The sequence below is a fragment of the Cervus canadensis genome, chromosome 26 (genome assembly GCF_019320065.1).
Source record: "Cervus canadensis isolate Bull #8, Minnesota chromosome 26, ASM1932006v1, whole genome shotgun sequence".
Taxonomy (NCBI): Eukaryota; Metazoa; Chordata; class Mammalia; order Artiodactyla; family Cervidae; genus Cervus; species Cervus canadensis.
In genome coordinates, this window is record NC_057411.1 from 38,573,696 (window position 1) to 38,596,040 (window position 22,345).

General features: G+C 36.7%; 1 protein-coding gene across 2 annotated transcripts in view; it reads left to right on the forward strand.

Annotated features, from left to right (window-relative positions):
* The window catches only part of NUDT9 (nudix hydrolase 9), a 42,163-nt gene extending 20,649 nt beyond the window's left edge, over positions 1 to 21,514 (forward strand). The window contains exons 4-8 of one of the 2 annotated variants that reach the window (XM_043447763.1): positions 925 to 1,011; positions 3,381 to 3,492; positions 5,288 to 5,434; positions 6,892 to 6,976; positions 21,172 to 21,514. In XM_043447763.1, the coding sequence (XP_043303698.1) occupies positions 925 to 1,011; positions 3,381 to 3,492; positions 5,288 to 5,434; positions 6,892 to 6,976; positions 21,172 to 21,218 (478 nt within the window). In that variant the 3' untranslated portion in view covers positions 21,219 to 21,514. Of the gene's footprint in view, positions 1 to 924; positions 1,012 to 3,380; positions 3,493 to 5,287; positions 5,435 to 6,891; positions 6,977 to 12,331; positions 15,267 to 21,171 lie in introns of those variants that run through there. The other variant, XM_043447762.1, reaches the window with a different exon arrangement.
* Positions 21,515 to 22,345: the final 831 nt, after the last annotated feature.

Here is a 22,345-nt window from a genome sequence, read left to right on the forward strand (position 1 = left end):
AGATAAGATTGCAGATTAGGGCATTTCATTTTACATAATGAAAGTTAAACATGTAAGGAATATTGACTGGAAGAAAATTACTCAGGTGTGAGTGTGCCCTGTTTATCTGATAGACTTTTAAATATTGGGTTGTGGCATTAGGTTAGTTGTTGGCATTTTTATAAAATTGTTTTTAAAATTTAAATTTGGTATATTTGAAATCTTGAAATATTAAGTTTTTTTACTTTGTTATATGCTGTGTGCTGTGGGCTACGTTGCTTTAGTCATGTCCAACTCTGTGCAGCCTTTATGGACTCTAGCCCGCCAGGCTCCTCTGTCCATGGGATTCTCCAGGCAAGTATACTAGAGTTGGGTTGCCATGCCCTTCTCCAGGGGATCTTCCTGACCCAGGGATGGAACCTGTGTCTCTTATATCTGCCTTCATTAGCAGGCAGGTTCTTTACCACTAGCACCTCCTGGGAAACCCTCATATGCTACACAATATCTATTACTGATAAGAAAAATCTAGAACCCACTATGAAAAAAATGGACTTTAAAATGTAATCAAAACCATATGAGTGAGACCGGTTGTAAGAGAGTGGAGTATGAAAAGAGGATGATGAGAAAGGGAAGAGAAGTGTGAATATACTGGATAAAATGTTGCTGTTGCAGAGTTAGACTGTGATTAGGTGCAGAGCATTTCAGCCTTTCAGATTTAAAACAACTTTGGAAATGAGATCCTCCTCCTGGATCAAGCCCAGGCATGAAAGAAAAGTTAAATAACACTGTAAAGAAATATGTACTTTGAGTGTCAACTACGTAGCAGAGCTACTGGATTTGTGTGGAGATCTTATTTCCCTCTTAGTACCTTGTTTTGGGCCATATCAAGTTTGATTCAAAAAGATGAGTACATTCAGTTGGTTTTATGGTTTTTTGTTTTTCCAGAAATCCTGCAGGACGGACTGGACTGGTTGGCCGGGGGCTTTTGGGGCGATGGGGCCCCAATCATGCTGCAGATCCCATCATAACCAGGTAAGAGCTAAAAACACATTTCAGTAACAAAGAGACAAGTAATTGGAAAAATATAGACACTAACCATGTTTTTACATGTCCAGCATATGCATATGCAAATATATGTATGCATATGCATGTGTTTATATATCTAGTTATCCCTTGGTATTTTAGGGGCTTGGCTCTAGAAGAGGCCCTTGTGCCTCAAGCAGGTAGCAAAATCTGTAGATGTTCAGGCCGCTTACATAAAATGGAACAGTATGGTTGACTCATCTTATGCGTGGGTTCCGCATTTGTGGATACGGAGAGCTGACTGCATGTGTGTGTGTTTGTGTTGGTATATACACAGGCATATATATATGTATGCAACCTTGAAATTAAAAGACGCTTGCTCCTTGGAAAAAAAGCTATGACAAACCTGGACAGCATATTAAAAAGCAAAGACATTACTTTGCCAACAAAGGTCCATCTAGTCAAAGCTGTGGTTTTTCCAGTGGTCATGTATGAATGTGACAGTTGGACTATAAAGAAAGCTGAGTGCCGAAGAATTAATGCTTTGGAACTGTGGTGTTGGAGAAGACTCTTGAGAGTCCCTTGGACTGCAAGGAGATCCAACCAGGCCATCCTAAAGGAGATGAGTCCTGGGTGTTCATTGGAAGGACTGATGTCCAAGCTGAAACTCCAATACTTTGGCCACCTGATGCGAAGAACTGACTCATTTGAAAAGACCCTGATGCTGGGAGAGATTGAGGGCAGGAGGAGAAGGGGACGACAGAGGATAAGATGGTTGGATGGCATCACCAACTCAATGGACATGAGTTTGGGTAGGCTTCTGGAGTTGGTGATGGACAGGCATGCTGTGGTTCATGGGGTCGCAAAGAGTCGGACACGACTGAGCGACTGAACTGAAGTGAACTGAGCTGGCTTTTCTTGCTTTTGGTCTTGATCACCTCCAAACTAACTTCCAAACTTTTGTCAAAGTGAGTGAGTTTTCTAAAATACAAATTGCTAACAGCTTTTAACCTGCTTTAAAACATTCTCTGGCTCTCTAAGCAGGTAAATTTGAGGAATTCTTTGCCTACTTCTTCAACCTCATCATCCATCTTTCCCTCACTGATGTTCATACTGCGGTGTATACGTTCAGTTTCTTGAATACATTATTTTATTTTTATAACTTTGTTTCCTCCCTCTTCATCCTTAAAATCAGATTTGTCTTATACTAATTGTTCTTTCATTTCTAGCTAACTGTACTCATCAAGCTGTCAGTCTTACAGTTTATTCACCTCCATGTCTAGCTCCACTCCTAGGCTGTGAACTCTTTTAGGGGGAATTATGGGTTAGATGGGGCTTCCCTGATAGCTCAGTTGGTGAAGAATCCGCCTGCAGTGTGGGAGACCTGGGTTTGATTCCTGGGTCGGGACATCCCCTGGAGAAGTGAAAGGCTACCCACTCTAGTATTCTGGCCTGGAGAATTCCGTGGACTGTATAGTCCATGGGGTCATAAAGAGTTGGACGTGACTGAGTGACTTTCGCTTTCACTGGTTAGATATAGTGTTCAGCCACATTATAAAGAAACTTGGACACTCATATCTAAGCTGGTATATTTTAGTCTCATGCAGAGTGAAGATTAGATTTTAGACTTTCTGTTTTGGTTTTGTACTGCAAGTTCAAAATCTTTATCTTTGCCTAAGGGACTGTTAGAACTAATCTTAACATTTGCCAGGGGGAGGTAGATGTGATGTAGGGAAGGGGAAAGGGAGATTTATCAACATCTTTGGGAAGGAGGCTCTGATTACAAAAAGCACATTTTGAAATTAGCATTACCTTGATGTTTTAAAAATATGCAATTTGAAATATAAAATTAAAGGATAAAGTGAGATTTCTTTTTATCAAAAAAGGGGATAAAGATTGAGAAGCATCTTTTTTTTTTTGAGACCAACTGAACCTGTATCACATAATCTTTTCTGAAAACAGGGTGAACTGTTAAAAGCAATTATTGCAGATCTTTTTTACTACTTATATTAATAATTCTTAAAAAGGATCCTTGAATAAAAAAATAAGAAACTCTCAATGACCCTTCCTTTAAATTCTGTTCTGCTTTAAAATCTTTTTGATAAATTTTACTTTAGTAAAAACTATATCTCGAATTTTTATTATGGAGACTATAATATACTTTATGGAAAGTAGACATTTGTCTTGGTTTGTAACAGTGCTAAATAAAGAATATTTTTAATGCAAAGCAATATTCTTTATAAAACTAGCTGATTTGGGGTAAACTTATATACACTCTGTTATAAAGAAAAATACATCTTTATATTTTTGTCTTAAGCTTGATATAGGACCTTGATCTTTGTTCTGAATCACTTGTGATCTTACATTACTGTTTATAGGTGGAAAAGGGATAGAAGTGGAAATAAAATCACCCATCCCATTTCTGGGAAAAACATCTTACAGTTTGTTGCAATAAAGAGGAAAGACTGTGGAGAATGGGCAATCCCAGGGGTAAGCATTAAAATAAAGTCAAATCAATGTTTTATGTTCTTTTTAGTTGCTTTATTTGTATAATGCAAGGTTATTGCATATGGATCTTTTCTCCTCCCTTTAGTCTCTTTCCTCCCTACTTCAGTTAGTAGTTCCTTTGCAGTGAAGTATCATTGTTAATGACAAACATAGAATAATACAACAAAGCTATTAGAATCTGAGTCTTAATTCTAAAACCTTTGAGAAAGAACATGGACTTTGATGTTAGACCTGGGCTTGTGTTTTAGCCTTTCCAGTTGGAGCTGAGTGCTGTGGAGTTCAGACCTTTGTTCTAAAAATAATTATATCTATTTCATAGGATTATTAGAGAGCACATTTAAAGCACCTGGTATTGTAGATACTCAATAATGCTGAGTCTTGTCTTAGAACCCATCCCCTATTCTAAGACCAAGGTAACATTTTTAGTATTTAAAAAAAAGATAACACATTACTTACTGTCCCTTATAGTTTTTTAAGTTTGTATAATATCATCAGGAAGAGTATACTTTTATTGAGTTCATATCAGTAGTATTTCAGGTGACTTTAAAAAAATGTGTATGTGTTCAAGAGCGGGTTTTATATTTTATGCCATATTGTGAAATGGAGATAGTTTGATAAGAGTATGACTCGTCATATACACATTCTGCTATCTGGAAGAATGGCTTCTTTCTTTGGAGGGTAAAATGGAAAGAAAATGAAGGTTGTAGCTGACTGTAATAAAGGCTTAGGCTAATTATTACGAGCCAAGTAAACTTGACTCATGCTGAATGTAAAATACAATGATATCATCATCATAGGATCTTCTGTTTTTGTTGTCATTTGAAATTCTGATCAGTCAGGGAACTGTTGTCATTGAATATAATTTTGAGAGTCGTTCATCTCAGTGTATTTTGATCATCCACCTTTTGTCAACTAATATTTTAGACATTGAGGATACAGCAGAGCTATATGAACAAGCATCACTCTCTTCTTGGTGCTCACACTCCAATGAGGGAGACCATACAAGATAAATAAGTTATTGTATGTTCGAAGGTGATAAGTACTAAGAAAACTAAAGCAAGGAAGGGGACTAGGAAGTGTTGGGAGAGCTTGCAGTTTTAGATAGAGGGTGGTTATAGAAGATCTCCTGAGAGAAGGTGACATAAGTGAAGATCTGGAGGAGGTGAACAAGTGACCCATGGGGATATCTGGGGAAAGCGTCTTTAGGTAGAAGTAATAGCAGTGGCAAAGGCCTAAAGGTTGGGACATGCCTGGCACATCCTAGGAACGCTGAGGAGGTCACTGTGACTGTAATGGAGTGACCAGTGGGGAAAGGATCAGTTTGTTGTATTCTTTCTTGCCTCCAGCCCTTCCTTCTGTAGCTTGACTTTGGAAAATACCAGGAAAGGAGTCTGACAGGCTCAGTTATCATAGGCTAACCTTGGACCATTTACTGTGGTTGAGTATATATATGGTTGATACCCTGCTAAGCTGCTTCTACTAGAAACAAATGATTTAGAGAAGAACATATTACAGAATATTATGGGCAGATGGAGCAACATTTCCCTGGAGAAGGAAATGGCAACCCACTCTGGTATTCTTGCCTGGGAAATCCCATGGACAGAGGAGCCTGGCGGGCTACAAAACATTGGGTTGCAGGAGTCAGACACGACTGGGCGCCTAAACCAACCCCACCACAGAGCAATGTATGTCCACTGTACCAGTCAGGAAGTATTTATTGGTTGAATGAAAGCTTTTTCCTTTTTTTTTTTTTTTTAAACAAAAATGTGACTCTCAGGGGATGGTGGATCCAGGAGAGAAGATTAGTGCCACACTGAAAAGAGAATTTGGTGAGGAAGCGCTCAACTCCTTACAGAAATCCAGTGCTGAGAAGAGAGAATTGCAGGAAAAGTTGCACCAGCTCTTCAGCCAGGAACATCTAGTGGTAAGAAATGAATTCTAAGAAGGATTTAGTCCTGGGGATTAATGAAAATTACTTAAAATTCACCTGAAAATCTGGTAGAATATTTTCTGAATAAAGTGAAATACCTGTATATTTGAAATACATGTTCATAAACAAATTAAATTGTAGCTCTTCTCTGTGAATAGATTCCTACTTAAATTTTTATAGCCCAACTTTACATCATTTATTATAATATTTTTTTTCTCATAGTTTTTCATTAGCCTCAGTGTGAGCTAATGTGATACTGAGTTCACCCATCTAACAGTAAATCTTTTCTGTTTTTAAAAATTTTGCAAGAATTCAGCTTTTTTGAAAGGACATTTATATTTTAACTTATGTTGTTCAGAGCTTTTCTCATTTATAACAGTTTAAGTCTCATGTCTGTTTTGCTTATGTATCCTTTGTGATTTAAAAAAATCACTATAAGGTATATGTGCACTAGTAATAAGAATAATGGATTTTATTTTTTGTTGCTGTTGGCTTTTGTTTGATGGGCTTTGTTTTCTTCCTAGAATTAGGATTTCTTAATTGTTTATATTGTCTGGATTTTGGGTCACATTTATGTTAGATGGCTGGATCCAAGTCTTTTCATGTATCAAGAGCTTAAATATTAGTCTTTACTAACCTTGTTTATAGATCTTTGTTTAACTAGAAGAATCTATCTTTGTATGTCTGAAACTGTAATCATGGGAATTATTTTTAAATTGGCGCATAATTGTTTTACAGCGTTAGTTTCTGCTGTCCAGCGGCATGGATCAGCTCTATGTATACATATATCCCCTCCTTGAGTCTCCCTCTCACACCCCCCGCAGAAATTATTAAAACAGAAAAATATTTACATGAAGAGTCTTAAAAAAAATCATATGGCCCAAATATGATTATTTTCACATTCTGAAATTAGAATCTGAGGTGCTGAGGGTTTTGTGAATGTTAGAGCTACCTCAGAATGTTCTTGAGAATATTGTTTCCTGGGAAATTTATGTAGTTAAAAAAATATTTTGTTCATTTGATGCTATTATAAATGGAATCACTTTACTTTCTTAATTTCATTTTCACATTGACTTTTTTTGACCACTTTTTCTTTTTGAGGAATCTTAGTTCCCTGACTAGGGGTTGAACCTGGGCCCTGGTGAAGGCACCAAGTCCTAACCACTAGACCACCAGGGAATTCCCTCCCTGGGACATTTAGAACAAGCATATGGAATGTTACATTAAAGGTTCTGTAATATTTGCATTTCTTTTGTGTGTGTGTGTGATAAAAAGCACATAGCATATACTATGCCCACTTAACCATTTTTTAAGTGTACAATTAATTAATGTTAATTAAATGTGCATTGTTTTGCAATGGATATTTCTGATTCTGAAGAAGGCAGCACGCTCTGCGACCATTTCCTTTTCACCCTAAACTTTTTTTTCATCTGTCTCCTTCTAAAAAATAGATATATAAAGGTTATGTTGATGATCCTCGAAACACTGATAATGCATGGATGGAGACAGAAGCTGTGAATTACCATGATGAAACAGGTAATTTTACTAATGTTTATTAAACTAACTGAATTAGTGGATCAACTTGTCAAGCAGCCTACCTGGACACAATTAAATCTGGACTATTTCAGTATTTTAAGTCAATCATCTAGTGATTATAGAAGTTTATTTGTATGAAATCAAATTGTTGATATTAAAATAATATGTTAAAAAAATGAAAGAATATGTAGAAGAAAGCTTTAAAAGTGTTACCAGTAATGAATCTCCTTTAATCCACTGGTAGCATATAAAATCAAGGTTAAAATTATAAACTAATTATGTGCCTTAAAGTTGTCAAATTGTTTGAGTCCATTTGTAAAAAACAAAAGCAGAAACAACTGGAGATTTGAGTAGGAAGTATGGGTATAATAAAGGAAATGGGATTTATGTCTGTCTTAATGTTTGAAATAATTTTATAATAATCATGTACTCTTAAAATGCAAAATAATACCAAAAAAATTGCAACTATTGAGCAAACTTCAAATGGATGATTTTTTTCTGGTCAATGGATTTAAAAAATTTAGCAGGTGGGTGGAAATCTTTTATTATAAAAAGAAAGGGAGAATCTGCTATTTAGAAAATTAATTACAATTTAATATATATGGAGTGGCTTCTCTTGAAATATTTTACTGCTAAATTGGATGACCTTTTAGATACTTTGTTTTCATCTGTAGCATAATGAAGTGGTACCATATCAGAGAACTAATTGTTCCATTCATGGTTCCTTTCTTTTTTTTTTTTTTTTTTCATGGTTCCTTTCTGAGCTGTATTGTTGATGGAAAAATGGGGGGCGGGGAGAGACTGGTCATGTCTGAGGTCTCAGGCGAGTCCTTGGGATGGACTGCCAAGTGAGAGTCCTTGGCTTCGTGCAGGAAGGAATTCAAGAGCGAGCTGAAGCAGAGTGAACACAGGTTTATTCAGGGAGGTACACACTCCAAAGACAGAGTGTGGGCTGTCTCAGAAAGCAAGAGACTCTGAAATATGGGGTGTTTGGTTTTTATGGGCTGGATAATTTCATAGGCTAATGAGTGGGAGAATTCCAGCTATTTTGGGAAAAGGGGAGGAGATTCCCAGAGATTGGCTCACACTCACTTTTTGACCTTTTATGGTTAACCTCAAAACTGTCCTGACTCCTGTGGGTGTGTCATTTAGGATATGCTGATGTATTGTAATGAACATATAATGAAGCTCAAGATCTAGTCTGCCATCTTGGACCTAGTTGGGTTTAACAAATTTATATTGTGTCCTCAATGGCTGTATCATTCTTTTAAAGGTTGTGCCTTACCCTGTTCCTGTCTCAGTATAACCTTGTGCAAATCACATGTTCTCTTGGACTCAGTTTTTTCCTTAAAAGATGGGCTGCAACTAGAAGATTTGTCACTTTTACATTCTTGCTGAACTTGGGGGAACTCCCAGCACAAATTTCATTACTTCTCTACAACAACTCTAGCCAAAGTATTAGAACAATTCATTTTGGTATTAAGGACTTAAATATTTCAGAGGGAAAAATAATGCATATGCAATTTAGAAGCAGGTCTCTGCAATTTAAGTAGTGATACATTTGTTAGCTATTTATTTTTGAAGTTAAAAAACAATGACTGATCCTCTAGTGGTTGATTATATAGTGTCTGAGTTGTTCAAATCACTGTTTTCACTGTTTGATTCTTTATCTAAACTTAAAAAAAATTTTGCAGTCTGATAATTTCAAATCTCTGCCATATCTGGTCTGATTCTGATCCTTTGTCTCCTCAGACTGTGGTCTTTGCCTTTTAGCATGCCTTCTAGTTTTTTTGGAAGGTGAACATGATGTATCTAGTAAAAGGGACTGAGGCAAATAGACCTCTAGTGTGAGGTTTTATGTTTGTCTAAACATAGCTAGAAGTTAGGCTATACTTATTATTTGCTATAACTGTAGGTGTCAGAGACCAAAATTTCCTCCCAGTGTTTTTGTTTTCGCCTCCTTTCATTTTTTGATGTCCCTAGAGACTACTTAGGGAGAAGGCAATGGCAACCCACTCCAGTACTCTTGCCTGGAAAATCCCATGGGCAGAGGAGCCTGGTGGGCTGCAGTCCATGGGGTGGCGAAGAGTCGGACAAGACTGAGCGACTTCACTTTCACTTTTCACTTTCATGCATTGAAGAAGGAAATGGCAACCCACTCCAGTGTTCTTGCCTGGAGAATCCCAGGGATGGTGGAGCCTGGTGGGCTGCCGTCTATGGGGTCGCACAGAGTCGGACACAACTGAAGTGACTTAGCAGCAGCAGCAGAGACTACTTAAATAAGGTCTGAGCCATGCAGTTCTTTCAGTTAATGCTCTCTTGTTATTTTATGGACTCTCTATTGCTGTGGTGGTAAGTTGGGAGTGATGCTAAAAGTTTAGCTTCTCTGAGCTGGTGCCAGATCGAATCTTGGAGACAGAGTTTTGGGTGAAGTAGAAAAGTATAGCTTCCTTTGCTAAGCAAAGGGGGTCATAGCAGGCTCCTGTGCAGATCCAAGAAGAGTTGTTGATTTTCAGTTTGTTTGTATTTTTTTGGTGTGAAGATGGGAGTGATGATTTGCAAGCTCTTTAAGTGTCAGACATATAAAGTTTTTAAAATTTCCCTTTGTGTAGTTTATTAGTTGACCAGAGGACAGGATGCTTTCAGACGTTATTGGGTCTGATAAAGAGCATGTTGGAGAACATCGTTATTTAGATGATCGTATTTTAATTTAACTTTTAGATTCGGATTTACTTCTTAATTCTGGTTCTCCATTGGTTATTGTTTATTGTATTTGCCATGAAGGTACACAAAGAGCTGTCATTTTAGCACTGGGATTTAGAAATCTTTGTGCTGAAATGGGCTTCCCTGGTGGCTCAGACAGTGAAGAATTCTCCTGTAATGCAGGAAACCTGGGTTTGATCTCTGGGTGGGGAAGATCCCCTGGAGAAGGAAATGGCAATCCACTCCAGTATTCTTGCCTGGGAAATCCATGGAGTCACAAAGAGTGAGTGACTAACACTTTCTCTTTCATGTGCTAAACTATTCGATTGATTCTTTTAAGAAGCAGCGTTATTATTTTATTATTACGAATGTAATCATTATAAAGGATATGTGTGTTTATAATGAGTTATTTAGAAAATAGGTGACATAAAGTGGAAACAGTTTTAAAGCAGCAGTTATTTCATTTCCCAAAGATAATGACTATTAACATTTTGATTTATTTTCTTCCAGATTTTGTATAAATGTTTTTAAAATAAAAATGGGTTAACACTCTACATTCTTTTTTTTACTTACAATTTCACTTAATATATTATGGACATATTTCCATGTCAGTATGTGGAGAACTGCTTCATTTTTAATGACCATATGGGAGTCCAGTGGACTCTTATCATTTATTTAATCTGTGCCCTCTCAATGGAAAGTTTGGTTATGTCCTCTTTTTCCTCTTTGTTTATAAATAGTGTTGTCTTGAAATACTTCAGTAAGCTTGTCTTTTCATTTCCTTAGGGTAATCCTTTGAAGTGAAATCATTTGGTTGTTTATGGTCTCCCTAGTGCGTCTTACAGGGTCTGGTGCATAAGAGGCAATCTGATATTTGTTGTATGAAAGTGAAGTCGCTCAGTCGTGTCTGATCCTTTGAGACCCCACAGACTGTAGCCTACCAGGGCTCCTCCGTCGATGGGATTTTCCAGGCAAGAATACTGGAGTGGGTTGCCATTTCCTTCTCTAGGAGATCTTCCTGACCCAGGGATTGAACCCAGGTCTCCTGCATTGTAGGCAGACGCTTTACTGTCTGAGCCACCAGGGAAGCCCACTTGCTTTTTAAAAGCTCTTGATAAATACTGCCAAACTGTCCTACAGAAATATGCCATTTAGATTGCTAATTGTGATTGAAAACATTTATTTTTAATTTTTGATAATTATAAATATTTTAATATTATATTATATAATAATATTATTTTAATATTTTCATATAATATATTACATATTATCTAATATTAGTGTTAAATATTAATATATTATTTAATGTTATTTTATTATTATATAATATATAATAATATTATAAATATTTTAATAAATATTTATAAGTATATGGTTTCTGATTTGGTGTAATACTTGGAAAAGTGTACTTACCTTATGACTCTAAGTGAATCATTTATAATTGTTTTCTTTCATTTTTTTAATGTTTAAATCTAATCTCTCTGGAATTTTGATGTGAGGTTTCATGTTTAATGTTAACTCTTTTTTTTTTTTTTAAGAGTAATATTTTTACTTTTTAAAGAGAAAAGCTGGACTTCCCTGGTAGTCCAGTGGTTAAGAATCTGCCTGTCAATACAGAGGACATGAGTTCAGTCCCTGGTCTGGGAAGATCCCACATGCCGTGGAGCAGCTAAGCCCACACACCTCAACAAGAACAGCCACCTCAATGAGAAGCCCATGCTCAGTGATGAAGAGTAACCCCCACTTGTCGCAACTAGAGAAAGCCAGCACAGAGCAACGAAGACCTAAGTGCAGCCGTAAATTGTTGTTCAGCCGCTCAGTCGTATCTGACTCAGTCGTGTCTGACTCCTTGCGACCCCATGGACTGCAGCATAAATACATGGACTGCAGCCATAAATACATAAATAAATAGATAGAGTGGTATTGGAGAAGACTCTTGAGAGTCCCTGGGAAAGCAAGGAGATCCAATCAGTCAAAATCCTAAAGGAGATCGGTCCTGAATATTCACTGGAAGGACTGATGCTGAAGCTGAAGCTCCAATACTTTGGCCACTTGATGCAAAGAACTGACTCATTGGAAAAGACCCTGATGCTGGGAAAAATTGAAGGCAGGAGGAGAAGGGGACGACAGAGGACAAGATGGTTGGATGGAGTCGCTGATTCAATGGACATGAGTTTGAGCAAGCTCCGGGAGATGGTGAAGGACAAGGAAGCCTGGCGTGCTGCATTCCATGGGGTCATAAAGAGTTGAACATGACTGAGTGAGTGAGCTGAACTGAGAAAGAGCAAGAGAGAGAGAAAAGCTTTGTTTTTTTTTGGCTGCGCTCTGTGGCATGTGGAATCCTAGTTCCCTGACCAGGGACTGAGCCCATACCTTCTGCACTGGAAGTGCAGATTCTTCACCACTGGACCTCTAGGCAAGTCTGAGAAAAGCTTTCTTATTGGTACCTTTACTTGAAATTTAGAAACTTGGTTAAAATTTGGGCATTTGGGAAATTTGGAATATTCTCGTTTTTAATTCAGTCTGCCACTTAATATAATGATGATTTAAGATTATTTTGAGTAAGAATACTTGAAGGTACAGAATTATGCAGACACAGAAGTGACTAAATAAATTGCACTTTCTTGATGATGATTTTTCTCTGGTAACCAGGTGAAATAATGGATAACCTTACCTTAGAAGCTGGAGATGATGCTGGAAAGGTGAAATGGATGGACATCAGCGATAAACTCAAGCTTTATGCTAGTCATGCTCAGTTCATCAAGCTTGTAGCAGAGAAACGAGATGCACACTGGAGTGAGGACTCTGAGACTGGCTGCCCTGGCTAACAGCTCACAGTCTCCATGTAAGCCAAAAGCCAGGAACGGAGCATGTACGGAGAAGAAGACAGTATCAGAACTCATATATAAAAAGGGCAGGGCAGGGCACTTGGAAATTACTTTATTCATTAAATGACAGGCAGTTAGGTTTTGCATCAGAATAAAATTAGCAGGTGTGGTGAAACAACACAGAATTTTCTGCTCTTCTGTCAAAAGTGCTGTAAACAATCATTTTTGTATGTATTCTACTTAAGCATGGCTTAACCCAAATTGAAACAACTGATGCTCTTTGAAGAATCAGAATTCGAACAAAGATAAATTTAGATAAATTTCTGTTCAGCCATAATTTCTGCTTTCTGTGTAATTCTTGTTTGTCAGTTTTGGTTTTCCCCATTGACTTTTGAGGTATAAAGGATATTCCTACCATATCAAGCATCTCTCAGAGGAGTGCCAATCTCCATTGTCTAATCTGATTTATCTTTAAATTATTTGGTTCACGCTTTGCTTTATATGATCTTGTTGAAGCTGGTTTCAAAAACGGAAACCTTTTGTATTCTTGACTTTAGGGTTGTAAGTTATATGAGGAAATTTGAGTCACTCTTTTAGTCGAAAAATATCAAGATCAATGAACAAGAGATCATGTCCTCATTTCCAAAAATTCTGAATTACAAAAATGTGTCCAGGAAACTAGTAATTTAAATTTATATATGCATTCCACTCTACTGTAACTGTGGGAAAGGCTACCCACTCTAGTATTCTGGCCTACAGAATTCCATGGACTGTATAGTCCGTGGGGTCGCAAAAGAGTTGGACACGACTGAGCGACTTTCACTACTGTAACTGTATGTACCATAAATGAATTAAAAATGATGTTCAGAAAGGAAGTGAAATGAGATGGAGACAGAGGAGGTCTTTGGGAGTTAAAGTGTCTTGTTAGGAAGGGATTGTTAAGGACTGACTTAAGTTTTTGAGACTCACTGTTAACATTGTCATTCCTTGAGGAAAGGAAAGAGTTTGTGTTCCAGGTGTTCTTGGAAGCAGGAAAGAGGAAGGAAAACAACACTGTCTTGTCTCAGTGGACTTTTAGATCACTTTCTGGCCTATATAGCCATTGGGAAGGTCCCATAGTGCTAACACCTATAGACCTGAGGTAGGGACTGTCATAATTCCATCCTCATTCCTGTTGGACTGTAGATGGGTCATCTGAAGAAAAGGTGGTTTAGGGAATAGAGGCATGGTTGTTTTCTTCAGATGTTTGAAAAAGGTATTAGGCTTACGCTGTAGCTAGAGAACAAAAATGAGGGCTAAGATAAATTAATAAAAAAAGGTTTCTGTTTTTTTTTTTTTTTGCCCCCCTTGTTTATGTCAAAGCTCTTGGTGGTAAACTTGAACCGAACTGACAGGAGGCTTTTTTCCCTCTGTTTTGCTGAGAAACATTAGAATGTTTGATTTCAGGTTGTTGCCTCAAACCCCTCTGAAAGAGTTATAAGGTTTATGTTCAGTATTAGTTTTCTAAAATCCATAAAATCATGGTCCTTGGGTGTGTAATACAGGACTTGTGCTTGACAAAGGTGGTCTGCTCACTGAGTGAAGGGTAGGACAACCTTGACTCAGTGTGAAAGAATTTGATTCTACTTTCACTGTTTGACAGGAAGAAGTTGCTTCTTACTGACACGGAATAGGATTTCTAGAACAAGCTGCTCACAAAAGCTCTTGAAAAAGCTTGAGTACTTGCCTGAAGAATGACATTTACTTATGTTTTAATAGTTTTGATGCATCTAAACTGACATTGGTAAAGATTTTAGGTTATATTAAAAATTATCTTTAAAGAATAACTAAAGCACATAATCCATAGATAATAAATTTTTTGTTGCATTTTATAGTTTTCATTGGAACATTTACAAACTATGCAAAGTGATAAAACTGCTATACACTGTAGATAGGGTAGAAGTAGATAATCTCATTGTAAGTATCCAGCACCATCTATAATAGAGAAAAAACAGATTAAAATTTTAGTTTAAGACATTTCTGGAGGAATATCTGCTCCTATAATAGGTGATATTGCCTTCACATTTGCTTTTCTTATATTTTACATATAAGGAACATTTTTGTTTTTTAGAGACACTTAGTAAAACAAATAGTGTGGATACCATTTCTTGAGTATCTATATTATATCTCTCAATCCTCACAAGAATCCTGTGAAGTTAGGTGGTTATTATTCCCACTTCACAGAAATTTAGAGAGGTTGCTCCAAGGTTTATTCAGTAAGCAACAGAGCTGGGTTTTGCTAGGTCCCAGAAACAATTCTCTGTCTTTTGTATTCCTTACTGAGGTTACGAAGCTTTTATTATTTCTTACTTTAAGTTTGTAGTTTGGTAGATTCTTTATTACTTAAGCAATACTCGTGTTATCCATAGTATATCTATGGCTTGTTACTTGAAATTTAAGGGCCACATCTGATTTGCCTAGTGTTAGTGAATTTGTTGGCATAATCATGGCCCAGAGACAATTTGATAATATCTTAACCTACGGATGAGTGGTTGCACCCAGTGTTTGTCTTGGTAGCAGGTGTTCTTAAGACTTTAAAGCATTTCAAACTCAAATAGAAGCAAGATACTAAATCTGCTAAAGAGGGCACCTAAAATTTCTAACCACTTTCAGAGGCTAAGTGCTACTCTGTCTTACAGTATAAGGACTTGTGGTGGTTGCTGTTATTTTCCAAAATATTTGTGAAGTTTTAATAAATATATTGATTTTAAAGTACATCATTTGAAGAAGCACTTGTCATTTATTTGGTCTTATTTACATCTACTTTAATCATATTATTAACATCAGTATGGGGCTATTAAACTCTTAGGATAAAAGTATTTAAAATGTATAATAATGCTTAAAAGATACTTGGAGGGACTTCCTTGGTGGTCCAGTGGCTAAAACTCCATGCTCACAACACAGGGGGCCTGGGTTTGATCCCTGGTCGGGAAACTAGATTCCACATGCTGCAATCAAGAGTTCACATGCTGCAACTAAAAAAGCACCCTGCAAGCCACAATGAAGACTAAAGTTTCAAAGTGCCAGCCACAACTAAGACCTGACACAGCTAAATAAATAATTAAAAAAAAAGATATTTGGAGATTTTACTCACCGTATAACTTCTGACCTAGTAGTAAGAGAATTATTTCTGCCAAAATAAACAATATAGGTTATAATTACTAGGTATTTTTGCCATCATTTTTTTCTTGCCTCCTCCCATGTCTCCCATATTGTGTTTATTTAACATTGATGGATTAGTATTGGTACAGTCATGTGTGTTGGGAGATAGAAAATAATGTGGTTCTTTTATACCTAAATGCTGATAAATTGGACCATTAAGTGTCTTTTCTGCAACACAGCTTAATTCCTCTCACTTCACCCTTAGTGGCCTGATAAGATCATTTGAAGTGGTAAGAAACAGAGTAAGTACTTTGGGGCAATGAAGCTTTGTCAGAAGAAAATCTTGGGTGAAATCCAGTTTCTTTCTCAAAATTCATATTGAGAATATTTTGATTCATCAGTTTCTCTTGAGATAAGTTAAAATAAATACATACTGTATATAATTTTCAGTTAGTTCAGTTGCTCAGTTGTGTCCGACTCTGCGACCCATGGACTGCAGTACGCCAGGCCTCCCTGTCCATCACCAACTCCCGAAGTTTACTCAAACTCATGTCCACAAGTCGGTGATGGCATCCAACTATCTCATCCTCTGTCATCCCCTTCTCCTCCTGCCCCCAATCCCTCCCAGCATCAGGGTCTTTTCCAATGAGTCAGTTCTTTGCAGGTGGCCAAAGTATTGGAGTTTCAGCTTCAACATCAGTCCTTCCAATGAATATTCAGGACTGATCTCCTTTAGGATGGACTGGTTGGATCTCTTTGTTGTCCAAGAGAATCTCAAGAGTCTTCTCCAACACCACAGTTCAAAAGCATCAATTTTAATTTTATTTGACATGAATTTAGATATTTAAAAGGAATATACCTTTTTGGTCTCTTTCTCTCTTTTATATATATTTTAAATGAAAGCAAACTTGGGTGAGAATCAGAGTCGAAGTCTCAAGGTTTGTAGAGTTTCCATCAAGAGTGCTGAGGCTTTTGTGTTAAGGACATTTGTTGCCTTGCCTGGAGATGAGAGCATTTCTAGATTTGGTAGTTTCAGAGCGGGCTTTTCTCACTGTTAACTATGATTTGTCCGTAAGACAAAAATAAGCTTGAGGTAAAATTTACTGTTTGAAATTTCTTAATGTAATTTCTGTAAGCTGAAATTTCATCAAATGCTATGGGCATTATGAAAAGAATGCCTTTTTAGACCTGCTGAAATTCTGATCTAAAGATCTTGGAGGAAAATGAGTTTATAACTCATGAGTTTTACCTTAGGTAGATTGCTTGGGTTCCATTCTGCCATAAATTTTTATGGTTCAGAAGAATTATTCTTACATTTGCGGAGATTAACTATCACTTGCTTTTATCAGTATAACCATAGCAAAAAAGTCTTACCCAAAGAAGCCCTAAAAAAAAGTTATTGAGATAGTTTCAGCCCATTAAGTAGATTTGTAGTTTATAGTAGCTTAAAAATAAATACTTACCCTAAGTTGGTTCAAGATAGAAATGATTAACTGTGAAAGAAAAAAATACCAAGGATCAGTGAAAACAATGGGTTTATTTACCTTTTAGCTTATTTTTAACTTAGTATGTATGTAAGCTAAAATATTTTCTATATGAAAATCTTTGTTTTTGCTGAAAAATTAATTCCATTTTGCTGCTTATGTTTTATTTATGTGATGTAAGATTTTAAAATGAATATGCAATGTTTAGATTTGAACTCCCTTAATTCACAGAACTGTTTTTTTGTAACTGCCTTGTAATGGTATTCACTGTATCTGAAATACAGAAAATTGATGTGAATGGTTGAGAAACTGGCTGTATAGACTTACATACAAGTGCTATCTTTCTTAAATTGTATGTGAATTCCCTGTGTGAATGATACTTGAACCAGAATCTCAGGACAGCTATGATTTTGCTTCAAGGATTTGCTCATGCAAAGCAGCTTCACTGGTTAAGTGTTGCTTTGTAGCTTCCATGTGGTCCTGTTTTAAGAGATTGGCAGCTTGCTTGAGGAACTGACCACTGTGTCAAAAACGCAAATGCCTCTATTTATAGTGCCGTCCATCCCGACATATATGCAAGAATGTGTAAGCTAAACACTGATCTGTTTATTCTTAGGCAAGAACAATGCCCTTAAATAAAGTTCAGAAAAATAAAGTATAGGTATTACCAAATCAGATTTGGTAACTTTTGAATAAGTCATGTGTGTGAGGAGTCAGTATTTTCACTGGAAGAGACTGGAGGTAAATCAATACATCTGCCCAAGGTCACACAGCTAATTTAAAGATGAGCTTAGAATCTAGACTTACCCACCAGAGGCCAATGCTCTTTTAGCCATGTTTTGACGTGAAGGTGAGCTTGCCAATTTTGGAATCATCAATAATTAATTGTTGACAGTAGTTTCCCCAAACATTTTTAGAATATGTATTCCTATATATATGTATATATATAAATTCTAACATGATTAGGAGTATGCTAGAATTTTTATGATTTACATTTGGAAATGGACTGTCATAATGCTTAGAGTGGATTGTAGAAAGAGCACTAATTAAAACTTGGCTTCCACTCTTATTTAGTTTGACCTTAAAGTTTTTGGAACACTTAAATATTCCTCAAGGTGATTGCCTTTAAATAATCTGTATAGACAAATCCTGAAAAGTTTTACCACAGGCACACAGTGATTTAGGCCTAATTTTCTGCCATTTTTATGAAATACTGCAGGTCTCTAATTCTAAGATGCCATCAACTATAAAGTATACCATTTAGTTAATGATGCATCTTAAAGAAAAAGATATCCCAGGTTAAATACATCCATTGTGAGATGTGTCTAGATTTCAGAAAATGTTTGTGTGCAAAGTATGTGGGAAATGAAATTTTTTAGTTTTCTCTTTTTTAACTCCCAAGTGTTTTACCTGTGTTTTCATAAACTGAGATTCAAAATAATTATATCAATAAAGGGCCTCATTAAAAAGTTGAACTTTGTGCCGTTCTGTAAAAAATTATCTATTGGGCTTTAGGTTTTATTATAATATATTATGCATTTATGCAAATACTTCATTAGTGAAGAAATAGTCAAGTCTATTTCATCTCTCCTAAAGTAGTTTCTTCTATACCTCTTAAATCTTTTGACTCTTCACCTTCATCCTCATCAGTGATAGAACAGGTTATTTTGTCAGTTTATAGTTTGGAGGAGATGAATAAGTGAATGTAGAACTATTTGCATGCATTGAGATAGCTTTCTGGCTTTGAACTTAACAACTGTGCTTTATTTCATTTCCAAATGAACTGGATTAATGACAGTAATTTGAATGATGAACTGGCTCATCTTAAATGTAATGTGTTGTTGTAGGTGTTGAATGTAGTATTTTTTATAAACTTTATAGATTAACAGAGCAGTATTTACCGCTATGAGATCATTAAGTGTCAGGACCTAGAATAAAGAAGATACAATCAAATAATCAAGAAGTTATAATTCAGCATTTTACCTTTTGTATGTTATATAGTTTATAATAACTTGATTAATGAAAACAAGCTTTTTGGAATTCTTAGCGTATATAAAATTACATCAGTAAGATTGATAGTCACTGATATTTTAAGGCTCCCCCTTCCCCCCACGCCATGGTACCCACCCAGCCTTCACACCTGCTATCTCTGGAAACATATAGTCCAAATTTTTGTTGTTGTTGTTGTTGTTGACTGCAAATGTAGCTGGGATTTCTTGGAAAGATGATGAAATCTATGCTTACGAGGTTGGAAAAAAGACTATATTTGGGAATCTTTTTTTTTTTTGGGCAAGACTCACAGCTTGCAGAATCTTAGTTCCTTGACCAGGAATGGAACCTGGGCCTATCAGTGAAAGTGCCCAGTTCTAACCACTGGACACCAGGAAATTCCCAACAACTTCACAACTTTAAAAATATAATTTCCTATAATTGTAATAGAAGTATCGTTAAAAGTTTTGAATTAACATGCTGTGTTATACCCTATTTTTTGGTTTGTGACTTTGTCATTCTGTGTAATTTTTCCTCATCCAGTAAAGTCTTGTCAAAAATAAAATTTACATAATCCTTTTATATCATAACCATAACCTTAAATCTAGTTCAGAGGCTTCACTAATAGTTCCCACTAATGGTCCCCAAAGGATAATGAGAACCTTTATTTTTGGTATCAACTTCCTTTCCAAATGAATCTCAAGAGTTTTCAAGTTTTTTGTTTTGTACTCATTTAAATACTTTCTTAAAACTTTAAGTATAGTTACCTGATTTGGATTATTAGGAAATGGAAAAGGAAGAGAAATTGGAATCTACAAAAAAAAGGGGGGGAGGGGAAGTGAGTTGTGAATAAAACAAAGCAGAACATTTTGTTTTAGCTTTTTTCCCTCATGTGTTCATTGATTACTCATCCGTCCATCCACCCACCCAGTATTTATTGAGCAATTATATGCTCTCATGGAGCCCACCTTCTAGTTGGTTGAAATTAGGCTCTAGAGTGAACTTCAAGTCATTTTTTTCTTTTAAAAAGTATGCTTATGTTGCTTAATTAGTCAAACCTAAAGCCCAGAAGCCCTCCTTATATGCGTTGGTAGTTACGGTAGGCCATCTTTGCCTGGTTTTTAATACTGTTCTGCCATCTGGTGGAAGGAAGAGCATCTGTTTCAAATACTAGTAATTCTTTTTATTGCCATATGTGTGTGCTAAGTCGCTTCTGTCGAGTCCAACTCTTTGCGATCCTGTATACTGTAGCCCACCAGGCTCCCTCTGTCCATGGGATTCTCTGGGCAAGAATTACACATAGATTTACATAATTTTAGGCATATGATTTTAGTAGCAATTAATAAATTCGAATTATAAACCAAGGCTCCAGGGTTTTGCATCAATTTAAAACAAATCTTACTGATTTCAGCCAAAAAAAAACAAAAAACAAAAAACAGTGTGCCTGGAAACAAAATAAATAGCAGTTAGTTATAAATGCAAGAACTTAGAAATTTAGTGTCTTAAGAGTCCATTGCATGCAGGCTAAGTCCTTATGCTTCTGACTCTTTGTGACCCCCTGGACTGTAGCCTACCAGGCTCCTCTGTCCATGGAATTCTCCAGGCAAGAATATGGGAGTGGGTTGCCATCCTCCAGGGGATCTTCCTGACCCAGGGATTGAACCTGCGTCTCTTAGGTCTCCTGCACTGGCAGGCAGGTTCTTTACCACAAGTGCCACTTGGGAAACCTAAGAGTCCATTAGGCCATGTGAAAATATTAGAGGGAAAGAATGTTCCATTGAGGACAGTCACGTTAGTGACAGTTTACAAAAGCCTACTTAAAGCGGAATTTTGAAATTTCAAAACAGTTTGAAATTAAATATAAGCAAAGGGAAGGTGTTTTGTTACATTTAAATATAGAAAAAATTATGCAAAGTTGTGTTTCTACTTTAAAAGTATTTAGATGATAGACAAGAAGTTAAACAAGATGCTATTTTAAAATGTGTATAAACTTTTCAAAGCAACATTGCCTAACTATTGTTTATTTTTCATGACCCGGCCCGTGTTGTAGCCTCATTGCCCTGGTTGTTCCCTGAGTTGCCGCGCCCTCAGCACTGACTGTTCCGTGCCTGGCGTGCCTCACTTACGTCTCATAACCTGGCGTGGCTGCCTCTCCTCTGTGAATGGCCTCTGACACACAGCCTAAGTCAGTTGGTTTTGTATTTGCATCTAGAAGCACTTAGCAAATTATTGCGTTGACCAAAAAGTTCATCGGGGTTTTTCCATTAAGATGTTACAGAAAAACCTGAGCAAAATTTTTTGGCCAGCTCAGTGCATTTTTTTTTTTTTTCATTTATGAATCTCCTTTCTTTATCAGATTGCGAGCTTACTCATATTTTTTGTTTTTCTAGCAATCACTATAGACCACTTTATCTGGCAGACAGTAAATATTAGCCAAATGAATCCTGTCTGTCCCAATAAAGATGTCTCTGTTATGTAGTTAGCGTTGTTCTGGCCTTTATTAAACAAGATGTAAGAATTCAGATATTAAGAGGTTGAAGAGGGTACAAGAAGAGCAAAATAATTATATTGTTTGACCTGTGAGAAAAAATTAGGGGTGGGGAGGAGAAAAAACTTTTTAGAAAAGACAACAAGGTGATTTAAAAGGAGAAAAAGAACAGGTAATATAGACAAAAGTCAGCATTCCCTTCCTGAAAGTAACTAAGCTCATCATAGTCGAGGTAATTCAGTATAAACATCTCTTTGATCGCAAGTGTAGGGAGAAATTGGAAGAAGTCATTGAAGCCCTGGAGGGGGACACTCTGGTCACACTGATCACTCTGGTCCCCTGGTCACCTCTGTGAGCTGTGCAGGGAGGGAGGTGGGAATAGCAGCTGCCTTTTATGTCTGTGTCCAAATCTGGAAAATGTTATAACTTTCATCTGACTAATAGCCACTTTTTATAACTTGAGATTCCCCAAACCCATGCTTACCAGGGGCAGTTGTACGGGTGGGGGAAATGGGATCTGAGGGAAAAATGGTGCTCCTGGGGGTGGGTAAAAGTTAAATCTCTGTAACAAGAGACATGATGTCAGTCATTTCAAACATTTAAAAACTGAAAATGATGAACGTATCATTTGAAAATACAACCAGAAGTTTACCTGAGCACTGGAACTTCCTCCAGCTGTTCAAGCTTGTAAAACAACAACAGCAACAAGGTAAAACAACATATGGCAATGCCTTAT